Genomic DNA, 26069 nt, shown 5'->3' with positions numbered 1-26069 from the left:
GTTTTGTCATCTTAAAGACTACAATCGTTGATTTAATGCAGAGAGAGAACAATAGAATTTCATGGGGATCAGTAATAATTCAGGTTTAAAATATTTTTTTATGGACAATGTTCAAGTTTTTCATGACACTATGACACTTTTAAGACACCGAAAGCCAAGTAGCCACCAAAAACACTTTGATAGGATATTCAAACATTCTCACCATAAACTATGTCCCACATCTTCTCCACAAGAATGTCACACTGTTCCTCCCAGCTGAACTTCTCTTTATAGCAACTCCTCAGTTGCTGAATCTCATGGAGGCGGTCTAATCTTTCCTTCTCTCGGACACCAGCAATTGCCTTTGCCCACTCCTTAGGGTCCTCAGAATCCACAACAAATGATTTGCCTGATGGTACAGTGCACAATGCTTCACCAAATCCTGAGTTGCCACTGACAAGAATGGGAAGACCGCCAGACAAAGCTTCTAATGCCGTCAGGCCGAAACCCTCCGTTCTGGAGGGCATCATGCAGAGATCAACTTCACAAAATGTTTCTTTCAATTCCTCTTTACTCTGCATGAACTTCCTCACAGTCAGCTGCCTTTTATCAATTCCACTCTTCAGCAAATTCGCCGCAACCTCATCCTGTTTACTGTCAGCTGCACCCACGAAGATCAAATGGTAGGATCTGTCTCTCAGTTCAACTATTGCTCTGGCAGATATATCGTAGCCCTTCAGGCTGAAGTCCTCTGGATCACCAAGACCAAACGTTAGAACCTTAAACTTTTCCATGTCAACTGCAGCTTGTTTTACGTCAGAGAACTCACTGAACGTGCTCGGCGTCAGTTCAATTATATCTTGGTGCTTCTCGCATGAGCGCAGGTAGGAAGAGTAAGCCTTTGTCAACTTTGGTCCAACTGCTACCACAGCATCTGCCAACTTACACAACTCCACTTCAGTTCTGTTCTTCTCATTTCCTTTAGCAATGGCCTCAGGATAGTCTTTGTACATTCCAAGTTCTTCAGGTGCAGTGTGCACTACCTGTATCCACGTGCAATGGTGCGATTCTCTAATAAATTGAGCTTGTTTACCAAGCTTTGCTCCATGACCCAGTGCTATGTCAATGGCCAGATCTCTTGGTGGGGCACTCAGCCAGTCAAGGGGATCGGCATAACCCGGGCGTCTTTGTGCCTCTCTCAAGGATACATTGTGACTCGTTGCCATTCTCTTCTCTTCTTCAGAACAGGCAAACTGTGGAACAAGGAGAGTGACGTCCACTTGCGGATGTTTGGCCAACAGAATGGCAAGCTGTCTGTTTATGGTGGACAAGCCTCCCATGGATGAACTCCACTCACTGCCCAGGAGAGTTACCTTCAGTGCCATGTCAGACTTCCTTAGATTAACTCCAGCTGCTACACCCTGTGATTCGGCGGTAACATTTAAAGTCCACGACCCCTGGGCGAAAAAGAAGAGGTCATATAAGATTTTAACACTTATATAGCATCATGAATTTTGGGTATGCTCCTACTCATTTATAATGATAAGTTCATTGCCACGGCATGACCGAGAAGTATAACCTATGAAAATAATTTCAACTTGAAAAGAAATGTCTGACTTATCTTTGAAATTGGAGGCAAACTAACCATGATAACGTCGTGCACGCTGATTACAATCTATTCAGGATTCTCAAATGAAGAGAATTAAGGAGATCGCGATAGCAAATTTGAATCAGAGAAGGTAACAAATTACAACGACTGGTAATACCTGGCTCGTTCTTTTCACGAACCACTTTTCCAGCCCACAGAAAGGACGTACTTCATCCCAAAGTTCTCTGGTACAGATAGCTGCTTGGCCTTCATTTGCATCAATGAGATGGAAGCAGTTCTCGTGTGTGCAAGTGGTTTTTATGTGGTCTGAGCATGCTTGACGTGGTTCTTCTGTCCCTTGATGGCAGTAAGGACATGCAACACACATACTGTACTGCAGACCTCTCAGGTATGGCAGTTCTAGTGACAAATTCTGTAGGGTGTCTTCGATAAATTTACGCACAGCAGTTGCTAGTTCACCCAACAACAACTGTTAACAACTGTTGGGTGAAGGTACAGTATGCTTGTTTGAAGCATCTGGTTTTTCAATCCGAAACGAGTCGGAAACGTAGTTATGTAGTTCAACTTCCAGAATAGGTCGCACGCCGGTTAGCGCTTGAGGCCACGCAATAATATTGTGCAGTCAATATTTTACAGCAGTCAGGTGTTTTGCCCAATTTTACAGAATAATTTCGTTTTTCGCCCTCCGAAATGGTGTAGTCATCTGTTCTTTCTTTCGATCTATCACGCAGTTACCAAGGATGTGACGCAACGCTCCCCCAAAGACATACCAAAAAGATGCTGTGTAGAATACTAGCATTCCCGGTGTTATTATTAAGGATTATTTAATTATCAATTTACTATTTCTACTTCATTTTAACTTTAATATTGATTTGTTTCTTATTTTGTTTATATTTATATTTTTCATTTTCATTTTTAAAATATTTTCTATTTTAATATTTTTAATTTTAATATTTCTTATTGAATTATTTATCATTTTTAGTTTTTTTGGACCATCGAAACATTACCCTCACCCTCGACTTATAACCCTCGATCCTCGACGTTCGACAAAAGGCAGACTCGTTGGCCCATGACATATTTAATGAGATTGACTACAGGATTACCACACCCGAAAGAGACAAGCCCAGCGGGCTTAATACTTGCAGTGCAAAGCACTTGTGTCTTCTCAAAAGATCAACCACTTAGGAGAAGATTTTTTGTCCAGATTTTTAGTTCAAGAGCACGACTGTTTATTCCCATACAAATCCTTATCATTCAGCCATTGCGCAACGTAAACATACTTCCATATTTACGGAGGCTCATTTTGCGAACTTGTGCTGTCTGGTAAATTAGTTGAGAATTACAAAGAAAAAACGCTTTATTGCGGGCACAAGACGCACATGTATAGAACAGATCTTATGCACAGCTAGTCGGTAGTGATGGAAAAAGACACGAAGACCATTACAACGAAGTCATGCACCAAAACATGAAAACTATCAATTGCAGACTCGTAATGACTGCACGAAAAGAAGCATTTGTTGAAGCTCATTGAATTAGCGCGATCCTCCTCTGTTCATGAAAAGATGTTTCTTTTAATTCAAAATCATGGAAGTAGAATACTATTCGGACCATACCGGTTGGTTGTAAGAGGGACTGGCATTATTCCTTAGGAGTAGCTCAACTATGGATTGGTGATTGTTGCGTTCAGCTTTTTGTAGAGGTGTTTTCTGAAACTAAAGGATACAAATATTTCACTTCGGTCAAAACAAGACAGTTACTTCAAACTTTCACTCTGTAAGACGAGCATTCCAGGACCTGGGAGTATATGATTAATTCTTACCGGTTTGAAACTTGGCAAACATTTTAAACACATTGTCAAATACACAAACGCGACTGGCCAGCAACTTACTCTATCTACGGCGTTTACATTTGCCCCGTGCTGTAACAAGAGTTCTACAACAGCTCTCTTTCCATACCATGCAGCAAGGTGAAGAGGCGTCAAACCAAACTGCAAAATGAGACCTAAGCATCAGACATCAGGTCAACCAAAAATAAAAAGAAAGAAAAACGACAGAGACATTAAAAAAAAAATTTTACGGGAATTAACGCAAAATCATGTGAGCAACCTCGTCCATCTGGTTCACATCTTCGCCACTTTCAAGAAGTATTTTGACAAGATCGTGTCCACCATTGATTGTAGCTTTGTGTAATGTCCTTCTTGATAACTGTAAAGCAAGATTACACTTTAGCACTTTGCAGGTAAGAAATTTATCGAAGAATAAAGAATTATGTACGAATAAACCGATACACAGAATGCCCTGACAAACTGGTTTCGATTATTAAGAGGTCCATCCAAACGTCGCGTAATTGCAAACGAGCAGAGTCTTTATAGATTGTCAAGATCTTGACGCATACCTGATGAGCATGAATACAATTGGAAGAACCGGGTTTACATCAAGCAATAACCTCATTTACATATATTGCAGAGAATAAAGGCTTTCTTTCGGGACTTACAGAGGCCAGTTTCGATGAAATTTTAAAACATTTTTCTTTGAGGAAATGCGATTCCAAACAAATTGAAGTAAGGCGACTTAGACATCAGATCTATGGGCGCCATACCCACAGTTATTCATAAGGGCAGAGAATAAATCCGAGAATTATAATTTGAGTTCAGTTACTGTATACAATTGATTTTCAGAGCAATTACAATTTGTTTCCGTTCCTTCCTTATTCATGAAAATCATCAGGAAAGGGCGAGGTGACCAGTTAATTTCGTTTCCCATTCTCTTCCCCTAAGATTAATATAGAGATGAAGCTTGAGGCCAACAGTAAAAACTGTATCTTATTCACTCTCTATGGTGATTTTAAAGGTCCCTATTCCCTCGGATCCGGAGAGCTACAGGCAAGTTTGGTGAGAGTGTCGGCGGCTGCACAAAATATTATAATTAGGATGCTGCACATACTCCAACCAGGCGTCATTGCTTGCGGCAAAAAAAAAAGAAAAAAAAACGGGAAACGAAAAGCAAAAAGTTGTATGTGTGGCCTCTACTACAGTTATTTTCATACGTGAAACATGTTCGGTCATAGGGCGTGCTGACTTATAAGATAATTTGGAAAAATGTGCAGTTAAGAATTGTCTGACAGTTATGAATATAGAACTAGAAAAAATTCTTAATTAAGCGTCGTCATTGTTAAAGGACTACATCAAAAAACTCTCAGATAATGTAGTAACTGACTTACTTTGGCAATTTTAGCTCTTAGCTTGCAAGTCGATTCTGGGTTCTTGTCCTGCAGGAAGAATGGCAGTTTTAACGTCAACATATTCCAAAAATTTTCGTTAATTTCTAAAAATGTCCAATATCGTAAGCATGGCATACTCCCTCTACGTCCTAGCTTCCGTATGGGTCCTGATCGCCCCGATTTTTTAAGTAATTACGATGATTGATAAATTAGTTTGTACTCTAATAAAGTTAGGAATCATTTTAAGAAGACTTCCGTTGAGTTGTCGATGCTTCAGATACTACCATCTCCAACAGTTCTTCTCTGGATTACTCTCAACTTTACAATGCTCTTCGTTCGTTTCCTGGTTTTATTTTCGTTTTGTTCTACTTGTAGATCAATTTTGCATTTCATATTTCTAATTTTTTTCTTTTGTTTGTTTGTCACTTTTTCTGGGGCGATTTGAAACTACTATTCTACTATATTACTACTACTCTCTTGTACTTTGTACATTCTTATTAAACACGAAGGCGCGCTATAAAAGGAGCCTTAGGTCCCACTGGACCATTTGTCAATCAACCGTCGCGTGATGTAGAACTCTTAGAGTCAAGTCAGCTTGAGCTACAGCTACTCCAAAGCAGTGAACAGCGGGCGCATTCCTTAAAATTGTTCTATGTCTTCCACAATACAAGAATTTTTGAGATTTGTATTTCCTTTCTTCAATGGAAATTGTCTTTATTTGAGGCGGTAAATTTGGGATCGAAGTAGGTGGTTCGCACGTTACCTCATGCCACCATGCTGGTGGAAGTAAACAATAGATATCTCATTAGCTCCTTTTGTTTCTCTACCAGCATTTGAATTTGACCCGCACACGTCAACAGTGAGTGACAAATGAGCCTGGGTCTTCCCAGGGAAGACTTCTTTATATAGCGCGCCTTCGTGTTTAAGGCAATGTTGAGTTTTTTATGAACACGAGCTCCAGGATGGCAAACCGGGCGAACCCTTGTTCCCGTATCAACCATAGAGAATCAATCATGTTTTTCTTATCTCATGTTTTACTGTATATATAAGTGACTAGATTACGTTACCTTCTTCCTTATTTGGCATGTTCCTGCGGAAGTTGCATCTGTAGATAAGACACTAGATTCTGTAGAGTGCACATTCTTGCTACTTTCTTGATTTAGAGCACTGACGCTGATGCCTGCATAAATTTACGAATGCAAACAGATTCAAAATAAAAATGAAGTTTCATAAAAAAAACCGATGTATGGCCGATGACTTTCTATATTTTTTTGTTCTGTTCGTATTTAAAGGTGCAAACAAAAATAAAAACACTGAGTGAATCTCTACAGCCAAGAAAAACAGACAGGGTGACTGCCAGTTAAAAACAAATTATATTTTAGATCAATTAGGACTCTTACGTCGACATTACTGACGTGTCTAATGAGCAAAACTGTACCCGTTCGCAACACAACAATAACCACTTACAAAGTATCTAACCGCGTGGTCCTCGATTCATTAGCGAGTACTCCTGGAAAATTTACTCGTTTCTGCGGGTAAAATGATGAACGACCGGCAGAGTCCGGCAGTACTTCCTCTTACTCTTTTTTTTTACTGGAATTTCACCAATTACAACCAGGCGTTGTTATAATGATAATGATAATAATAATAATAATAATAATGATAATGATAACAATAATAATTATTATTAATCGACTTATGTAGAGAATTTAGTTTATAAGTTTTACAGTAATCTTATTCACAGAACGTGACTTAGTTGTTATGTATATTGATAATAGACTGTAAATTAGCGACGGTATATTAGTATTAGTTGTATCTTAAATAATTTTCCATGCTAGCAAATAGGTTTTTATATTTTTTATAAGTGCAACGATGTGTAGTTTCATAGGTTACGCTGTGCCCCCTATGAAACTTTCTTTTCCTGGCAAGCTGAAGTTCAATAAACTGCGTCATGATAATAAAAAAAATAATAATGATAATAATAATAATGATAATAATAATAAAAATAATGACAATAGTAGTAACAATAATGATAATAATGGCTTCATTCAGCATTTCCACCTGTTGGCTCTTCGTCTGCAAAGTACATTTGCTTTGAAATGCCTCGTTAAAAAAAATACAAATAAGCTACATCTACCAAAAAGAAATACATCTGCTAAAAAAATACAAATACATTTAAAAATAAGTAAACCTATTAACAATGTAAATTTAAAAATACATCAAGCTGAAAAGTTATCTTTGACCTTTTTCATCAAATGCTTTAAAGTTATCTTAAAGAACTGATTGAAGTCAATACAGCTCCTTACACATCAAGGTAAAATACTAAAGCTCTCAGCAACTTGATCTTGATGAACGGGTGATACTAGTGGGATTTCAAGCTGCAGAGCTGGACTGGACGTCAGAGTTCGATTGTGCTTAAATTGCTTTAGTCTCAAGTTACTTGGCCATTCATGAGAAAAAATCGCCTTGTGAACTGACTTCAACAACTGCTATTCAATATGTTCTTTAACGGGTAACCAATTAAGCTTTATGTTATTCTAAAGAATGAGACTTGCTTAACATTTTCTTCCCATTTAAGTTGGTGGTTAATGTAAGGCCCTAAAAGTTTTGCCGAAGATACAAGTTCTGAACATTTAGTCCCAAATCCTAAGGAAATGTCGGTGTTGGGGTGAAGTTCGTGATAAGAAGAAAGTTTACTGAAAGATAATAACATTTATTTTTTTCTCAGTTCGTGAGCGGGCGGTATTCTACAAATCCTGCAATCTGATTGGTCCCGAGAGCCGGCAGTATTTTCCCCATCCGGCCCGCTCACAGCGGGCGGTATCCGTTTCGCTTGAGTCATTTTGCAGAACATCTCAATTAAGCTTCGTTGCAATTTTTCGCATAATTAATATATCTCATTTTGCCGGCTGGGCAGAATTTAAGCAAAGCCTTTGGTCAAGACCTTTTGGCGATAAACAATATTAAATAAATTCTTTCTTCTCTCTCGCTCTCAAATCACTTTGGTTTTTCAGCAAAAGTTGATTTCGAAATAAATTTTGTGATACTACATTTGTTTTTAAAAAGATTGAAACGTGGCTTAAAAAACAATTTGTTATTCAATAATCCTTCAAAAAAAGTAACTCAGAAAGTTAAAACGAGAGGTAGTTGCAGTTAACAATTACGTTAATCAGTGTGACTCTCTTTCGTTAATATCTGAATTCTTCAACGCAATTTGTTCGTTTGTGAAACGTTGAGCGAAAACACTTTCGCCTATTTTTTGCAAGTCTCTTGGATTTGGACATTTCTACCGTAAATTTCACAACAGTAACCGAAGGAAATCGATGAATAAAAGTCACATTAAGTCCCCTTGTGTCTAGCTGGAAAGAGTCTCACTGACTTCAGCTTTTTGGTGGAAGAAAAACCGATTTACACACACCATTGCAGGAAACAAATAAGCAGATTGACAACTCCAAAACACACATTTGCAATTACTTACAATTTGACATTTCCGTGACATTTTAAAACGGAACAGAGGTAAATCTTCGAAGATTAATCGTCGTTGGAAATGAACAAGACTTTTCGTAGGATCTCCGAGTGTTTTTGTTTTTTTTTTTTACGAGAAAATCGTCGAATGGTCATTTAACTCGTGTGTGTTTGTCATACCAATACTGTTGTTTTTTAAAAGCGTACGCATTTTTTTCTCTTCAATTAACAGGTGTCACATCGTGACACTTAATTATCAAAAATTTTTCAAAGTTTACTCGGAAGCCTTTTAAGTTACCTTTACGAATAAAAATGTTTCGGTGAAAGCTTTCTCTTTAATTTGAATAACGTCTGTTTTCTTTATTATCCACTCACTGACAAATTGTTAAGTTTATGGAGGATCTTCCCATGATTAAACTCGTAATTCTAGCCTAAATCATTCGGGTTCTTTTAGCAATCACTTTTTTATGTGTTAGAAAAAATAAAAATGTTATTGACCAGCATAGGTCGGTCCGTATTGGGAAAAACTGTGCCCTCTGTCTTGAGTACCACCCGAGGCCGTAGGCCGAGGACGGTATCCGAGACCTCGGGCACAGTTTCCCAATACGGACCTCCCGGCTGGTCAATAATATATATGTGCTTGGTTTTGCTAGGATTTACGACCAGTTTATAAACTTACCTTCTAGCTTGCGATTAACTTGTCGAATTAAGGATTCCATTCTGGATTCCATTCTATCAAATCTGTCCATCATACTGGTGTGAAAAGAAAACAGCTTTTTCATCGCTCTTTCGTTCTCTTCTTTAGTTGGTATGTCGTCCAATTTTTCATTAATTGAAGCAAGTTTGACGTCTTGGAACTTTTCCATCAAGTCTTTGACATCATTATCAACAATCCGCTTGAAACCTAAAAATGATGATCACGCAATAAATGATGTTAATGAAAATAACTATGCTAATAACAAAAATGATGTTGCCAACAGTGATGACAATGATGATGATGACTGTACTGAAATGTGGTAGAGATTAAGTACAGTAACCAGAGAGAGGAAATGCCTTTTGTTGTCACTGTAGATGTGACATTTAAAAAGTGAATAAAAAATTCTGTACTTAGTTCTTAATAACCGAGCGGGAGGTCTGTATGGGAGAATCTTGACCGAGGTCGCCAGTACAGACCGAACGCAGTGAGGTCTGTACCAGCGACCGAGGTCAAGATTCTCCCATACAGACCGACCTAGCTCGGTTAATAAGATGTTTATTATATGGCTGTGTCTTATGTGCCAATTTTTTATATTCTTTGTACCTTTTTTTTTCTATACCGGTCTAGATGCCGGTCTAGATGGGAAAATCTAGACCGCTTTCAATATTGATTTCAGCCAATCAAATTCGTGAATTCGGTAGTTCCCAGTCCTTGTGAGACACAGCCATATAATAATTCATATTATTGAAACTTGCTCATCTGAATAAGTTGGCACAAGGAAATTCTTTAAAGCGGAGATTCGCGCGAGTAGCCAGGTGACTAAAACCATCATGGCAATCGCAGGCGGTTTAGTTTGATATGATGAGATTTAGGGAGGATAAACGATCACAAACATATTAAATGGGCCATGAATGAAAGCCAGGCATGTGCCCTGCCAGAGAGTGTGCACCCTATGGGTGAAAAGTAGTCAAATGCCCTGAGTACGAACAGGGTTAGAGCGGTGATTTGATTGACCTGAAAGTTTTGGCTGAGTTTGACTGCCGAACGTTTTCTCGTAAAAATACTGGAAATGCAGCCAAAAACATTTCATGTTTTCAAGTTTCCGAAAAGGAAATGTTACCTTTGGAATGTCACTTCTGTGTTCGCTTAAACTGTATTCTTGTTTGTCCTAAGTTAAAATTCGACCCGGAAATCTATATAATTAACAAGCTATTAGTTGAAGGGCAACATTACATTACTATCGAAGTCTCTCTTACCTTCTGTTTTCCATGCAGAAAGCTCATTCAAAACCTCCTTCTTTTTGTCGGGAAGCAGGGGCAGATATTGGAGCAGAGCCTTTAACTTGTCAAAGCACTGGTCAAACATGATTTGGGTCCAGTCACTCTCTTTAAAATGACCTCCCCGATTCCTAACATTCTCTCTGACATCATCTGCCAACGACTGGATATTGTGCAAACGATCAGTTGACACGAATACTTGTATGGGATACTTCCTACATCCCAAAAGTCTAAGAGCGACACTCAAATCCATAGATTTGTCGAATGCCGAGAATGCCACAAGGTAGTGTGGAAGGTACAGCTTGGCAAGATCAACTGGACTACTTACATTGTAGTTGTAGACCCCTTTGGTCTTACCATGGTCAACAAAATTGTTGTTAATATTTCCAAAATTTAAGTCTTTCAGCGAAGAAGCCAGATTTGGAGTGGCTGCCAGACGGCAAACATCCGCGTAGGTCAGTGTTTGTAGACTGCATAGGGGCACTAGTCCTCTAAGGTAATTATCCAGGGTAACATACAGCTTGTCCATTCCTTGTTTCACGATATCCTGTAAAACTGGGGCCACGACCTTATTTGAGGTAACAAGAGTCACAAGCCATCTTTTGCCGTTGCCGGAGACATCCATGGTGACAAATTTTGCTGCTCACTGAACTGAACTCTGGATAGGATCTGAAAAATGCACAATTTAAAAAACAACGGCAAACTGATGTTCTGTAGGTTTTAACCTAACGAAATGAAGGCAGAAAGTTTTCATAATTTGAAAACAAACAAAGAAACTGAGGGTTGCATTATATTTACATTATATTTACATTACATTAAATTTTAAGGTTACACAAAGAGTATTCAATCGCAATTGCATCAAATGTCAAAGGCCAATTTACTTATATTACATTCAGACAGCAAATAAAGGAGGGATTTTGGCCATAAATGAAATTAAGACTTGACCTATAACAATGCCAAACGAAGCAAAGACATACTCCGTTCACGGCCACTGGATGAGGACCAAATCGTACTGTAGTGTTTGTAACCGAAATAAAACGACACAAAGTCAGCAATCACAGTCAAAAGCTTCGCTCCTTTTAATGACAACACGTCCCCTCTAGTTCCCGATGTAGGCTAGTTCCCAGTACACTACACGTCCTAAAACAAAATCTTACCTGATAAGCATGTTTCGATCAGAATATCACTTTTGTTCAGGTACAAGAAATGTTTTCGTGGCAAGGACAATAGGTCATACCCTTTTTCTTGCACGCTTTACTGAAGGCCATAACAAGATAAGCTAAGCGTTTACTGGAGATTCATTTGACTACATTAACGTTAAACGTGCCACAATTTTCTAAGAGTAGTGGCCGTTATTTCACTCAGGGGGTTGCAATAAACATAAAAGAATGTCTTTCCCAGTGCTGCTCTTAATTAATTCCTTTCCCAGAAAAAAAAGGTGATAGAACGTGAAATCGAGGTTCCGCTGTTATCGAACGGTGACCATAAGTTTTCCGAAGTTTCTCAGTTTCCAAAAATTACTTGCCACTTTTCACTTTTCACAAGCCCATCAGATATATGATTAAAAAAAATAACGTATTTTATTGTACTGAAATTCTTCCGTTACCTGAGGGCGGTTATCGTTTGATTGAGAGATCCTGTTTCACAATAATCTTTAACATTTTTAGAAAACATAACATTGCTTTTTTGCATGAACAGCCCATCTGGAGACTGCTCAAATGTTTTCCCCAAAACCTACTTACCACTTTTTACAAGCACATTACAGATTCGATTCAATTATGTATTTTATTGTAATGAAATTGTTCCGCCGCTTATTAACGGTTGCTCGTTTGATTAAGAGATCCTGCTTCACAATGATTTTCAGAATACATAACACTACTATTTTGCGTGCAATTCCCATCTAGAGACTTCTCTAGTAAATGAAATGTCTAGGATGTGACGAAAACAAAACAAAATAAAAAAACAGCTTATGTTATTATGAGAGTTGTCACGGTATAGCGTGACGAGCTTGAGTAAAACGATCGCTCGACGAAATGCCACATATCGTTTCCCTTGGTGGTAAAATTCAGCATTTACTTCTTCAAGATTTCCCACTCTTGTTTTCACTTACTCTCGCAGTGTTCTATTTTATTCACATTTTTCGCCTTAGCGACGGTTTCGAGCGGGTGTTAGAGTAAACATGGAGTACTTCTTGTTGTTGAAACGACCTAAAAAATTGTATAAATTATCTTTCCGAAGTCTTGACTTTGAACACGCGTAGCAGCTCCGGAGAAATTCCAATTCGAGCAAACAGAGTAACACCGAACTGTGAAAGAGTAGATCGGCAACAATTTCTCGTTGTAACATATATTATCGGACAAAAAAGTTCCTCATTATTTTCTCGCGTTTTAAATGTTGCCGTGTTTAGTCGCAGTAATATGACTTAAAATAGCGTTACTACCTAAGTTCACGCTTGAAAGCACATGTCGTGAGCACATTTAGATTATGCAAATAAGCCAAATTTTACAAACTTTGCAGCGACTAAACACAAACAAATAAAGAGGTTCCTGGAGGTTTTAAAGTAGGAATGAGTTCAATGCCGATGCAGTGAAACCGGATGTTCTTTTGATATCAATCTAGCAAACTTCCGCCGCAACATTGTTGATTCGATTGTCAGTTTGATTGGAGCAAGTTGCAACCTCGTGAGCAATTCGCTACTCATGTTTTGATGAGCGAATTGCGAATTGCGAATTTTGTGGCTTTTATGGCTTACATACATCATAATCGTACCACTCCGGTTGAAAAAAGGGAACAAATAATTGCTTTATGGTCATCTGGCGTGAAACAGGCACAAATTGCCGAAGTTGTTGGATTATCGCCACAAACTGTGTCGAACATTGTTACTAACTTTCTGCAGTGCGAAACGTATTTTCCCGGTAAACCTGGTTGGATGGAACGAACAGTTTCTAGCCCTGATGTCGTAGAATTTGTAAAATATTGTAAACTAAATAACCCTGGTACATACAATTCGGAAATCAGGGAAGCTCTTGTTGGAAGCGGAATATGTACGGTTGCCAATGTTCAATCTCGTTCTACTGAATCAGCGACATTTTGAGGAAGGACTTAAACTTCACTCACAAAAAACTTTCTGTCTGCCCTGAAAAGTCGCTCAGTGAGGAAAACCTCAGAAAAACACTAGACTACATCATGTTCTTGGCTGAAGTTGACCCATTAAGGGTTCATTCTTCCGATCATAGTCCTCTACTAATGTTCAGATGAATCATCAGTGACAAAGACAACACCTAACAGAATTGTTAAAATTCATTTCATTACATTTAACATTGTTATTCTGAGTAAGAAATTTCACGAGACACAGGAGCGTCAGCGTAAACAAACTTGAAGCTTTAATGATTTACGACATGTAACGCAAGTTAAAGGCCTTTCATTTCCTCACATTGAAATGACTTTGTGATATCACACGCGTAACTCAAGGTCCCTCCGAACTCAAACATCTAATATCAAACATCAAATAAACAATTTGTTCGTAACAGCGCTTGATTTTCCCGCAGTTGTTTCAAACTGTTGTTGCTGACAGTACCACGAGGTACGATTAGACCGAGCAAGTTGCTCGCACGGGTTGCAACTTGCTCCACTCAAACTGTCAATCAAATTACCAATGTTGCGGTTGAGGTTTGCAAGGTTGATATCAGAAGAACATCCTGTTTCACTGTAATGTTCAGTTACCTTCTCAAAGTACAAAGATAAATCGCAAAATAGATTTGTACAAACCCTTCTGCTTTTCCAGTTCATTTAGATGGCAACTCCGGTTGCTTATTCCCTTTAAAATCATCCAACACAAGAACAGAGCTCAAAAATTTAAGGTGACACTAATATGTAACGATTGAGGTTCCCTCAGGTGGAATGCATGGCAGTTTCAAATCGAGTAAGTAAATGTTACATCATCAACGAATCTTCAATCCAAAACGAAATCCAAACTGATATTTACCTTCGCTAAATAAACATGAAATACAACTACAAATTTTCGTTTCTTGTTAATTGAGTCGTGTTTCTTCAACTTCTGATCACTCGCTAGTTGCTGTATCTTTATTTCACCATTTTGTACTTGTTTTATGTATTTATTGTTTTGGACATTCAAAATGTTGAGTATTCTGTGCATTTTGTTTCCATTAGCGTAATGACACCACAAAAGCGCGTAGTTTCCGTTCCGTGAACAGACAACTTTTGGATCTTAGTTTCGTCTTCGACACTTGCAGATCAATTGAAGCAATCAGAACATGAAGCTATGAGATACATTCTATGGCGCTCATCTCCAATCGCATTTCTCGTGATCTGAATACTATACCAGCAAGAAATCAGATGTCATGTACTGTTTACTAAATTCTCTTTTCTCTTTAGCTTACCGTAAATTGAGGCCTCTCGGATTTTCTTGCAGCTCCTGACTGATACTCACTCCTACAAAATATTCAGGAAGGAAAAAATATTGTCTCAGACACTATTCTAATGCAAATGGAACGTATTTCAATTAAATAAACGGGATGAATTGGACGAAAGTCTTAATCGTGCTATTTCGTTCGTACCGACTGAGCAGCAGTGTCGTGATTTCAAAGATGACTCTGGCTATAAAATGGGGACAATTAACTACGAAATGCCCTTCTGGAGATTGGTAGTGTTTGTATGTTTCCGTCTATGTACAAGGCATTCTTAGACACGCTTCGCTTAAAGTTGTTTTGAATCTTCACGACGACCTAGGAAAAGCTGGCAAACCTACCTTAAAATAAAAGTTAAACTGAGAAATATCTTGATAAGTTTGAAGCTGCAAACAAAAGGCTTGGATACAAATATCCACGAGTTACCACTGCTTCTTCATACGCCAAAACCTTCGTGCGTGTATTGAAGTGTGGAAATGGCGAGTAAAACATAAGAAATTGTGCAGTGTCACGAATCGAAAGGTCAATACGCCCTTAGCAACGGGAAAGTCCCTTTCTGAACAACATATTTGAGCCTTGTATAATTCAAAGCAAGGTAGGAATTAAGTTACCCTAAAAAATGAGGTGACTTTCGATAACTTCATGTTAGGATAGAAATAGACAAACGAATTAAAACCAAGAAAAGTAGACTGAATTAGAAAATTAAAAAAAATCCCTATTAGACAATAACGTCATATTCGAATTTATCCGATACACGGCGCACCAACGACGACATTATGTTCCTATGTGAAAAAAAGAGCAGCCGAACAACTCGCGTGATGTCGAAAGCGGATTTCACATTACGCGATTTGTTCGGGTGACTTAAAAATAACAAACGAAGTCTTAGATTGACATACGGGAAGATACGGATTCATACGAGTAAGGGACGATCATTACTTAATGATAGGCGGTTGGGGTCGGTGAATCTTTTAGTGTCAATAGAAAATGCAGATACATACCAATTAAATACTAGTCTCATGAAAATATCTCACGTATTGTATGCCTGAAATTTATCGTTTTTACTTTTGTGTTTTAGACGGTAACCAATCCACAGGTGATGTACATTCAGCCTGGGCAGTCTGCGTATACAGGACTACAGGGAGGCTTGGTTATTATTCAGCAAACTGGTGCAGTTTTAAACGCAACTGACACGGTGTCACAAACAGTCACGCGTCGTGATTGTTATGTAACATTTATCACGAGTTTTGTTTTGTTTGTACAGATCGTATATGATTTCATCTTGATTTTCCGGTTTCTATATTATGATCAAATTACTTGTATATATTTCACGACACGCGTTTTTTTAGCAGAGATTTTTACGGTAGATCGATAAACGAATACACTAAATTTACAACTCTAGTTACGAGTTCATAAAACACGGTTACCAAAAGGTAATTTCATTGGATTCTTTTTTATATAGCAACACTTGTTATAGAATATTAGGCGGGAATAGACTGTTTAATCCTCTTAGATAAAACAGAAGAAAGAAAGGATTTCTTTTTTGAGCTGTACATGTCACAATTTATGCCACAGAAATGTCTAAGGGCCCCGCAGAAGGTGAACAAAATGGCCATGGGAAATTAAAGTGCTATGTAATTTAGAATTCTGTGATTTTATATGGAAGCTAAGATACATTTTAGCTCTACTTATTCATCATCTCTTTGTGTAAGAGAAATATGTTTCGATTGTCAACTTACAACCATTTTTCTAGAAATAGTTACAAAGATGAAGAAATTGAGGATCAAGATCGAAAATTCGCTCAGAAAAAGTTTGACGTTAGAATTATTTTTAATTGAATTTTCCCCTAATATTTCTTGTCATTACTGATTCTTAAAAGTGAAATTAAGTATTAATGTACTTATAACTTGCCCCATGGGTAAAATGAAATTTCATTTTACGCAGCAATTAATGCTCGTTACAATTATCTCTCATGTGGTTTGAAGTTGAAATGGAGTGGTCAATTACACGAGACACGAGACACGAGACACGAGACACGAGACACGAGACACGAGACACGAGACACGAGACACGAGACACGAGACACGAGACACAAGACACGAGACACGAGACACGAGACACCGGCACTGTTCTTCTTTCAATGCCGGCCTACACCTTCGCTGCTTTCATAGCCAGCATTAAAACAACAATTCATTTACTTCCTATTGGTTCAATTTGTGTGAGAGTAGTATGGGATTACAGCACTTTCTGTAATTGGTCAACAAACCTACACCATCTTCTCAGCCAATCACTGAATGCAGAACCGAAACCAATCGCGAATTGGTTTCCCGCTTTTCTCCCGCCCTTTAGCGCCTTTACATGTTAGAACTTTGAGTTGTGGTTGCTTCCTTCAGATGGTTTTCTTTTTCTGATTAGCAGTCGCGATTAATTTGCTTCGGAGTTGTAAAAGTTCTTTTTGTAGTCCTTAACACTGCAGAAGGATATATTGACTAAAATTTTATCGAGTTTCGAAACTTTAACATCGAAAAGTGGTGCTCAAGTTTATCATTTCCGTAGAGAGTGAAAATATTGAGCTTCTTTCGTTTCACAAGAGCTGTAAAGAATTGATGAGGCTACTTCGAATTTGTGTTAAGAAAAAATTTTGTTAGAATCCTCAATTGATACGCTTAAATAGCCACAGTGAACATCTAAAACCGACTGATATGTCAATACATGCATTCACGTCGAAAAATTAGGGCAAAAAACTTTCACATATGTACAAAAGATAAATTAAAAACTAAATGATTCTCATTCAGCCGTTCGCTTGCCATGGTCGTGTCTTCATCGACGTTTTAGTAAAAAGCCAAAACATGCAGCAAATCACCAGTCAACAGCAAAAAAATAAATAATAAAAAAGCCGTCGGTAAACGCAGTACTGGAAGTAGTAATTCCATATCGACTGAATTCGAACTTTCTCGATGGCCAAATACGTTCGAATTCGGTAGCTATTCCTAAATTTTGTCCAAAGAAACCTTTAATTTGGACAGACTATTTATAAAAAAGGAAAAAAAAATGTGTACCGAGAATCAACGTTTCCAGTATGCGGGATAAGTCAACTAACATTTTACTAGATGAACTTTAAGCCACCTTGTGCCTCTTGTAGTGCAATTTAAAATCGACTGACTTTTGGGCTGATTAAATGCTTGAGTCGTTTGAGGGCGAACTTCTCTTAGACATGAGAAATTCTTCAATTTTTGTTTCTTCCTTCATATGCGGCCAAGTCAGCCGCATCCCTTCCATCCACTTTCAAGTTGACGTCAGCGTTGAGTTCAACCAACTTTTTTACAACTTGACTGGTTCCATACATCGCTGCTAAATGTAGTGGACTGTAACCCTCTCCATCGCAGGTATTTATATGTGCTTTGCCCTTCACTACAAGCTCATTTACAGTCTCGCGACTCGCACTTTTGTAAGCAAAATGAAGTATCGTAACACCTTGCATGTCAGGAAAGGTCTTTTCTATCTCTCTAATTTCCTCTCTTACCCTCACGGGAGGGTCCATTCCCCATCCAGATTTGAGGACCTTTTCAAAGGCTGTAACTTCCAGACTACTACCCTTAGCCCGCCTCATGAACAGGAACAAAAGAGCTCTCTGTACAAAAACATAATTCCAGGCCAGTTTTCCGGTTCTGTCCTTCCCACGAACAAGGAAAATTCGTCCTAATGCATTCTCCTTGCAGTATTTCATATTCACATCAGCGCCGCCTTCGAGAAGACATTTGACTAAGTGAACATGTTTATTTTCGACTGCCACGTAGAGCGGGGTTTCTTCGTTGTTGTTCCTCATGTTGATGTCGCAACCTGAATCAATTAATAGTTTGGAGACATTAAAAAATCCCCTCCTAGCACTATCGTGCAGTGATAGGTCTCCATAATTATCTTGAAGGCCCATTTTAGCTCCGTGATTAAAGAGAATTTTAACGGCCACATAATTGTTGTTAATAACTGCCACATTTAAAGGCGTAACATTGTCTGCTGGTCTCTGAGTACTTACCTGAGCTCCAAGATCAATGAGGGTCTGGATAAACTCACCAGAGGATGATTCACTTGCCCACATTAAAGGTGTACGGTTGCTTTGTCCTGGAATGTCTATCTCTACTCCCTCGTTTAGAACAATCTCCACAGCCTTCTCTGCGTCATTGCTACCTCTACATAAGTGTAGCTCACTTAATGTATCAATCTTTTCAACGTACTGTTTGTACATTGTTTTTATTCTAACATGTTCTTCTCCTTTTTCTTGGAGGGAAAAGAGAATTTCTAACGCAGTTTTTCCAGGAAATACCTTCACTTGGTTTCTTGAAAATTCATGTGTTGAACATGGTTCTCGAGGTAGCATTGAGCTTTCCAAACTGTGTCACGGTCACCATGAAATACAGCCGCTGTCAGTCGATTGAAGCCGTATCGTGCATCTACTTGCAGGAAAGCTTTCCTTGAAAGGGATTTCAGGCTATGCTGAAATGGAAAATAATGCACAGTAAATGGTTGAAACAAATGATGGTGTTAAGTGAAAATATCCCTTATAATTACAAATGAGTAAATCATTTCAAATTTATTCAGATAATCAGATTATTTAAATGTTAAATATTTCTGTCTTGTATTACACTGATACAACTATGATTTATCGCGACGAGTTCCACACAGATTTCAGAGGAGGAGGCTACATTGCACTTATTCGTAAAATCCTCATTTAGTTGCTTTCTTTCCCTCTTGACTCCCGGAAGGACAATAATCTTAAAAATAGGATTTCTACTCATTTTTTATAACATAGCGCGTGCGCAAGTCCTACCTATTTCTTAAGGTGCTACTACCCTGTCTTTAAGTGCTGCTCGGCCGCGTATCCATCACATGACGTATACAGTTTCACTTCGGTTGAAAATTCCTGCCGAGTTTAGCCGCGAGGTTTCAAAACCTTTAAGATTTTTTATCACTCCATCCCGACTGAGAACGAACTTTTGGAGTTGACAATGAAAAGAAAATGTGCTGAATGATACTCGTTTCGAAGAACAATGAGCTTGTAGTTCTTTCAAGCGACGAAATGGCAGATATTAGATCTGAGCCCGCGTAAAAGCGGTTTTGTTTAAGGATGCACGGAATCAAGGCACTTGGGCCAAAGGGTTTGTAAATTCTCAAAGGTATCACTGTATATTTCAAATCAACTCGCATTTTATGCTATTTCTTTACTTTTATCGAGAATCGGAAGCATTCAAAAGGTAGCAATGGTTAGATATTGTATTGCAATCAGGATGCAACAACCGGAGCGATAAACCACACTGCAAATATCTTGGTCGGAAAGTCATCATCAATCGAGCGTCGTTCCTTCGGAACCTTCCTTTTGGTTTTCTGCTCAGCGAAACTGAATATTGTCGGAACTGAGTCTGACTTAAGACTTACTTTCCGGCCAGCATATGACTTGGAAAAGTCTTCCTTTTCAAAATGTTCACTGCATAAAAGGAATTTTTACTTACGGGCGTGTTTTCCCGTTTAATCTTGACTAGCCAAGTCGCCAGAAGTTTCTTGTTGCTCCGGCAGTGGCAGTGAATGCCACGAAAGATGCTTGCAATGTGGTTTATCGCTCCGGGCATCCCAATGCAATACATTGTCTAACCATTGCTATCTTTGCCTTTTGAATGCTTCAGATTCTCGATAAAAGTAAAAAAATAGCGTAAAATGCGAGTTGATTTGAAATATACAGTGATACCTTTGAGAATTTACAAAGCCTTTGGCCCAAGTGCCTCGATTCCGCGCATCTTTAGACAAAACCGCTTTTACGCGGGCTCAGATCTAATATCTGCCATTAGTTTTGGAGTTGACAATACTTTATTCCCAAACGCGATACGAATTATGGCTGAAACAAAGTTGAGCTTTCTGACCTCAATTGAGGCTTTGCGACGTTGGGGATTCTCTATTGGAGCAGTAAATAGTTTGAAGTGTTCATATGTCCTAAGAGTGTTCAATGTTTTGAAATGATAAAATTTTCAGAATTTTCTACAGAAAGCTCCTTAATTTTCTGGTCGTAAACTCTGGTAAACAACAATTCAGGCAGGTAAATCTATCGGACGGGTTTCGTAAATGCGAGAATTTCATAAGTTTAGCGCTTCGTTTTTGGAACGGTTGAAATTATTTTTAGCTGTTGTTTGGTGAAAGCCATGCAAGTCAATTAACCCTTTATCTCCCAAGATTTTTCCGCTAGCTGCTAAACGTTCCCTTATAAATTGGTTACGACAAGTTGTAATTAGATCAAGATAACAACTACCTTGAGTATTCTCAGAACTCGTTTGGTGGATACCGCATGGACATTATAGGGGGGAAGTTACATGTTAATCTCTTCTTGGAGTTGGAGGGTTAGCCCGAGACAAATGAACAAAACAGGAAATAAAAGGACCAAATAACACTTGTAAAGCGGGTCGGGGAGCTGAAGACTTGGAGAAAAACTACACCACGCGCACTGATTGATTTCTGTTTCCACCTTGTGCGGCTACAAATCATGGAAGTAGTATACTACATTACCGTACCGGTTGGTTGTAACTGGGACTCGCTTCATTGTTCAAGAGCAGCCTAACTGTGGATCGGTGGTTGTTGCGTTCAGCTTTTTGTTTGGCGGTTTTCTGAAACTTAGGATAAAAAGTTCACTTCGGTCAAAACAAGACAGTTACTGTAAACTGCTCTGGAAGACGAGCGTTCTTGGACATGGGGAAAAACGACTGAGGAGAATTCACGAGACGTCATGGGACTCTGGAAAATCAAACAGCATGCCTAATAATTAATAAGCATTAATGATGCTAATATTTTCGATCTTTTGTCAAATAAACAAACAATAGGGGCAAGCAACTTACCGTATCTACAGCATTGATATTTGCACCGTGCTGTAACAAGAGTTTTACACCAGCTCTCTGTACATACCATGCGGCAAGGTGAAGAGCCGTCAAACCAAACTGAAAAATATAAGCAAAGCATTGATTACAAGTTTAATCTATCAACTAGGAATATCTAAATATAAAAGAAAGAACAGAGAAACTAGAAAGTAGACTGGAAAAACCAGATATTAAAGCAAACAACCTTATCTGTTTGGTCGACATCTTCACCACTTTCAAGAAGTACTTTCCCGATGTCACATCGACCGTTGATTGCAGCTTTGTGCAGTGCCGTTCTTGATAACTGTAAGAAAGGGATTGCGTTTTGGCATATGACTGGCAAGAAAGTTGCGAGAAATTCAATATGCATTTTAGGTATAGCTTAAATAAACATGCGCACTTATAATATTATTAAAAGATTCGGTTGTCTTTCTCCCTAAACGTAGCACAAATACAGGTGAGCAGAGTATGAATCAGTTTTCAAGAGCTTGAGGCGTAACAAGTGCACACTATGCTCAGATCAAACATGGCGCTAACAAACAAAAAAAGAAAACAAGCAAAATTAAAATATTATTCAAAATTAAAATATTATTCAAAATTAAAATATTATTGAAATCTACACATTAAAAAGCATTGTTAAAGTGGTCCAAAATGGTCACAATGTTTTGATGAAAATGAAAGTAAAATGTCTCAGGACATTATTTTCCCGATAGTTACTTCTAAAGTGGAGCAACATACAAAACCTGCTGCGCAAATTCTTCGCCTCTTCATATGGAGGGAATCAAGGAATGATTGTCAGACTATTTACATTTTCTTCCGTTTGATACTTTCATGTCATGAATCTCAGTGAATTTGTAAACGTTACCCCCGTCTGACGTTCATATCAGAGCTTTCTGTTTGACTTTCCTCCGCTATGGTGTGTTGCAGGGCCTCTGCAATCTGGCTGTTCGTTTTCTTGCCAAATCCTATGGCTTTGTCTCTAATAATCTAATAGACCATACTACATGGCGGCATACTCTAATAATCTAATAGACCATACTAATAATAATCTAATAGACCATACTACATGGCGGCTTTCCATCCGTATCTAATAGACCATACTACATAATCTAATAATCTAATAGACCATACTACATGGCGGCTTTCCATCCGTATTTAGCGGCCTCTTTTTGATGACTTCATTATCGGGACGGCGGAATGAAACGACAAATATACGTAGCAAACAGTCGATAGACACTTAAAAAAACTAAAAAGCCGGTTCTCGATCAAGATTACAAAGATTTGGTCGAATGATATCACACACACGTAATACAGAAAATGCTGAAAACACCCACTACCCCCGCTGTGCATCCTGGTTGAGTGCGGCCATTTAAACGGCGGCTTCATTGTCGCTCTAAAAATGCTCGCAGCTCACGACCTTTAAATATTTTTTGAGGGAAAATCATATAACAATAATTTTGAGGGAAAATCATATAATAATAATAATATAATAATAATTTATCAATTTATAGTGCGCTTTTTGCATACAATGATCAAAAGCGCATTACACTTTTGACTAAATTAAACATTAACTCAAACAATATAATATGTCAAACTGAGACTGATAGAACTGAATATAAAATTGCTCACCGATAAAAAGTTTTCAAACGATAAGTCTTAATATGCGCCTTAAAACTTTTCACATTAGTAATCGCACGAAGTTCTTTTGGAAGAGAGTTCGAGAGCCTTGGCGCTGCTACCATAAAAGCTCGATCATCTAACGTCTTGGTCCTAGTAGCTGGCATAGAAAGTAAAATACTATCTGAAGATCTAAGGTTATATAAGGACGATTTAAATGTTAGTAAATCTCATAGATATTTAGGAGCAAGGCCGTGAATTGCTTTGAACGTAATAAGCAGAATCTTAAATTCTATCCGGATTTTAACAGGAAGCCAATGCAGACCGCGAAGAAGGGGTGAGACATGACAAAACCTAGATGCATTACAAACTAGCCTGCCTGAGGCATTCAAAACTCTCTGCAATTTTTTAAACTGGTAGTTGGGCAGCCCATAGAAAAGGCTGTTACAATAATCAACACGAGATGTAATAAATGCATGGACAAGCATTTCTGTTGATTCTCGAGACAAATACTTGCGAATGCGTTTGATATTATGCAAATGATAAAAGGCAGCACCACATAACTTGCTAACATGAGTTGACATAGTAAGCCGCTCATCAAACCATGAGCCTAGGATTCTAGCTACTGTTACCGGACAAACATCAATCGACCCAACCCTAATGCAATTGATGTTAACCTTGGCCAGCTGCTGCCTGGTACCTATAATTAAAAATTCTGTTTTGTTATCGTTTAACATAAGATTATCTGAAATCATCCAACTCCTAATGTCATTGATACAGTCAGTCATGGACTTGATGGCAAAATCAGGATCCACGGATCGATTAGGGCTGAATGATACATACAACTGTGTGTCGTCCGCGTAGCAGAGAACTTGTGGAAGATGGCGTTCAACAATCTGAAACAGTTTGCGCGTGTAGATAGTGAAAAGCACAGGGCCCAAGCATGATCCTTGAGGAGCACCTTGTTTTCAAGGAAACTGATCTGAGAGACTACCATTTACGGAAACACGCTGGGTCCGGTCAGATAGATACGATTTAAACCAGGCAAGCGCAATGTCAGAGATTCCCAAATCAGACTTAAGACAATCAATCAGCTTATCGAGATGTATCGTGTCAAAGGCTGCACTCAAATCTAATAATAGAAGCAAGGTGACATGTTGGTCATCCATAGACATCAAGATATCATTTTTAACTTTAAGTAAGGTCGTCTCCGTGCTGTGTTGCTGTTTATCCGCCGACTGGAGCAGAGAATGTAAGTTGTTAGCAGTTAGATGCTCCATAAACTGCTCAGCCGCAGCCCTCTCCGACAATTTAGAAATATAAGAGAGGTTACTGACTGGACGAAAATTTTTGAGCGAGAAGTCCAACCCAGGCTTCTTGAGAGATGGTAACACAAGAGCCTCTTTCCAGGCCTTAGAAAATCGACCAGTCTCAAAAGAGAGAGAACAAAGTGTATAGGCGCCAACATGGCTGCCAGTGCTCGAATTGCTGAATCATAAAAGAAAGAAAAAACATTGATTTGTCCACGTTTATCCGAAGATTACACTTTGCCTTATAATTAGCAAGAATAGCCTAAAAATGGAGAAAAAAGCCAAAAGTCCGTATCGGAAAAATTGTGAGATAAACGTTTTGTTTTTGGTGAGCGAAAAGCTCACACCACCACATAACTATAGACTCAAAACTCAATCGTAGATACAATATAGATAAAAACGCGGTCTCGTTTACCAAATCCACTTTACAGTACTTCATTATTGAACTTACCTTGGCAGTTTCAACTCTAAGCTTGCAGTGGGAGTCCGGATTCTTTTCCTCAAATTAGAGACAGCAAAGCAACAAATCAAATCCATTGTTATGGAAACAAGGCAACAGTTATGGTACACCCCGTCTATGGAAAGACTACTATAAGAAAGACTAGTACAGCAGAATCTGCAATCCTTGATTTGGAATGCGAAAAAGTCAATAAGAGTTTACGAAGGAAAAATTAGTGCTAGAACTGAGATAATTTTGAATTAGAAAGAGAACTGAAGAGTTTCAAACAAAAGAGGAAATCATGAACATAGAGGCTTGAAAGCAAAAAGTAGATATGTTGCAAAGCTAGGGTTTGCTAGCGCTCATCAGAATTGATTTCATTACAGTAACCCCTGAAGTTTTTTATTTTCATCTCAGATTACCAGCTTTTTTCTGCATAAGATTTATCTATGAAACATTTATATATGTGCTTGATGAAGCATATTTTGCATAAAGGAGCAGAATTTTTGAGAATACCAGAATGCGAACAGCGGGTCAGTTCTGAAGAAGAGTTATGTACAATGCTTTTCATTTCAAAAACAGGCAATAGATATGTCTCCTCTTCTGTGACAAAATCAAAATTCTTTCTAGTCAAGAATTAAATTTTACACGAACATTTTTATCGTATTGGACCTAAGGCTTAAAAAGCAGGTTATGTAATTAGAGAATGCAAATGGAGCATATTCTATCACGTGCCGCGCTTAGACCAATTGGTGGATTATAAACATCGATATTCTTTTCATTTATTTCACTACTCGTCAACAGAGAACTTTAAACCTTTGACAATACATAATTACCAATACTGCAAAGGTTACCTTTAATTTCATTTCGCGCGTCTCTTTGGATTTTGAAGTGGCCTCTGTAAGTGAAACACTTAGTCCCATAGGGTGAGCACTCTTACTGCTCTCTTGATTAAGAGTGTTAGCTTTCATGTCTGAATTATTTGCCAGGCGCATAGGAGCTAACGAAAAGACAGAAACATCTTTTTCAAGCCATCTAATATAGTTTGCAGCACTAGATTCTGTGTTCTTAGAAGTCAGTCGCTGTATTACCCGCTAAATTAGCTGAGTTCACTCATTGAAAAGTGTCTCTCATCATTATTGA

General features: G+C 38.3%; 1 protein-coding gene, 1 long non-coding RNA gene and 1 pseudogene across 6 annotated transcripts in view; 1 reads left to right on the top strand and 2 right to left on the bottom strand.

The window, feature by feature from the left end:
* The window catches only part of LOC111326051 (uncharacterized), a 36605-nt gene extending 20794 nt beyond the window's left edge, over positions 1 to 15811 (bottom strand). For 2 of the 4 annotated variants that reach the window (XR_015996437.1, XM_088748177.1), the window contains exons 1-10: positions 15015 to 15258; positions 14647 to 14698; positions 10226 to 10915; positions 8952 to 9176; positions 5875 to 5987; positions 4808 to 4855; positions 3694 to 3792; positions 3477 to 3575; positions 3202 to 3300; positions 203 to 1436 (exon numbers count right to left, since the gene is read on the bottom strand). Coding sequence is in view for 1 of the 4 variants with exons in the window: in XM_088748177.1 (XP_088604303.1) it covers positions 203 to 1436; positions 3202 to 3300; positions 3477 to 3575; positions 3694 to 3792; positions 4808 to 4855; positions 5875 to 5987; positions 8952 to 9176; positions 10226 to 10871 (2563 nt within the window). In the remaining 3 variants the exon portion in view is untranslated. The other 2 variants (XR_015996438.1, XR_015996439.1) reach the window with 2 other exon arrangements.
* Positions 12775 to 16107, top strand: LOC148739471 (uncharacterized). The gene is made up of 2 exons (XR_015996447.1): positions 12775 to 14168; positions 15749 to 16107. It is a non-coding gene; the product is annotated as an uncharacterized LOC148739471 (long non-coding RNA).
* A 1789-nt stretch (positions 16108 to 17896) lies between these two features.
* LOC148739470 (uncharacterized) lies at positions 17897 to 21934 on the bottom strand (annotated as a pseudogene). Its single transcript, XR_015996814.1, has 4 exons — positions 21766 to 21934; positions 21543 to 21641; positions 21222 to 21320; positions 17897 to 19161 (listed from the first exon to the last, which is right to left on the bottom strand). The product of XR_015996814.1 is annotated as an uncharacterized LOC148739470 (transcript).
* Positions 21935 to 26069: the final 4135 nt, after the last annotated feature.

The sequence above is a fragment of the Stylophora pistillata genome, chromosome 2 (assembly GCF_964205215.1).
Source record: "Stylophora pistillata chromosome 2, jaStyPist1.2, whole genome shotgun sequence".
In the NCBI taxonomy this organism is placed as follows: domain Eukaryota; kingdom Metazoa; phylum Cnidaria; class Anthozoa; order Scleractinia; family Pocilloporidae; genus Stylophora; species Stylophora pistillata.
Note: the sequence above shows the minus strand (reverse complement) of the source record. Positions and strands in the feature narration are given on the sequence as shown.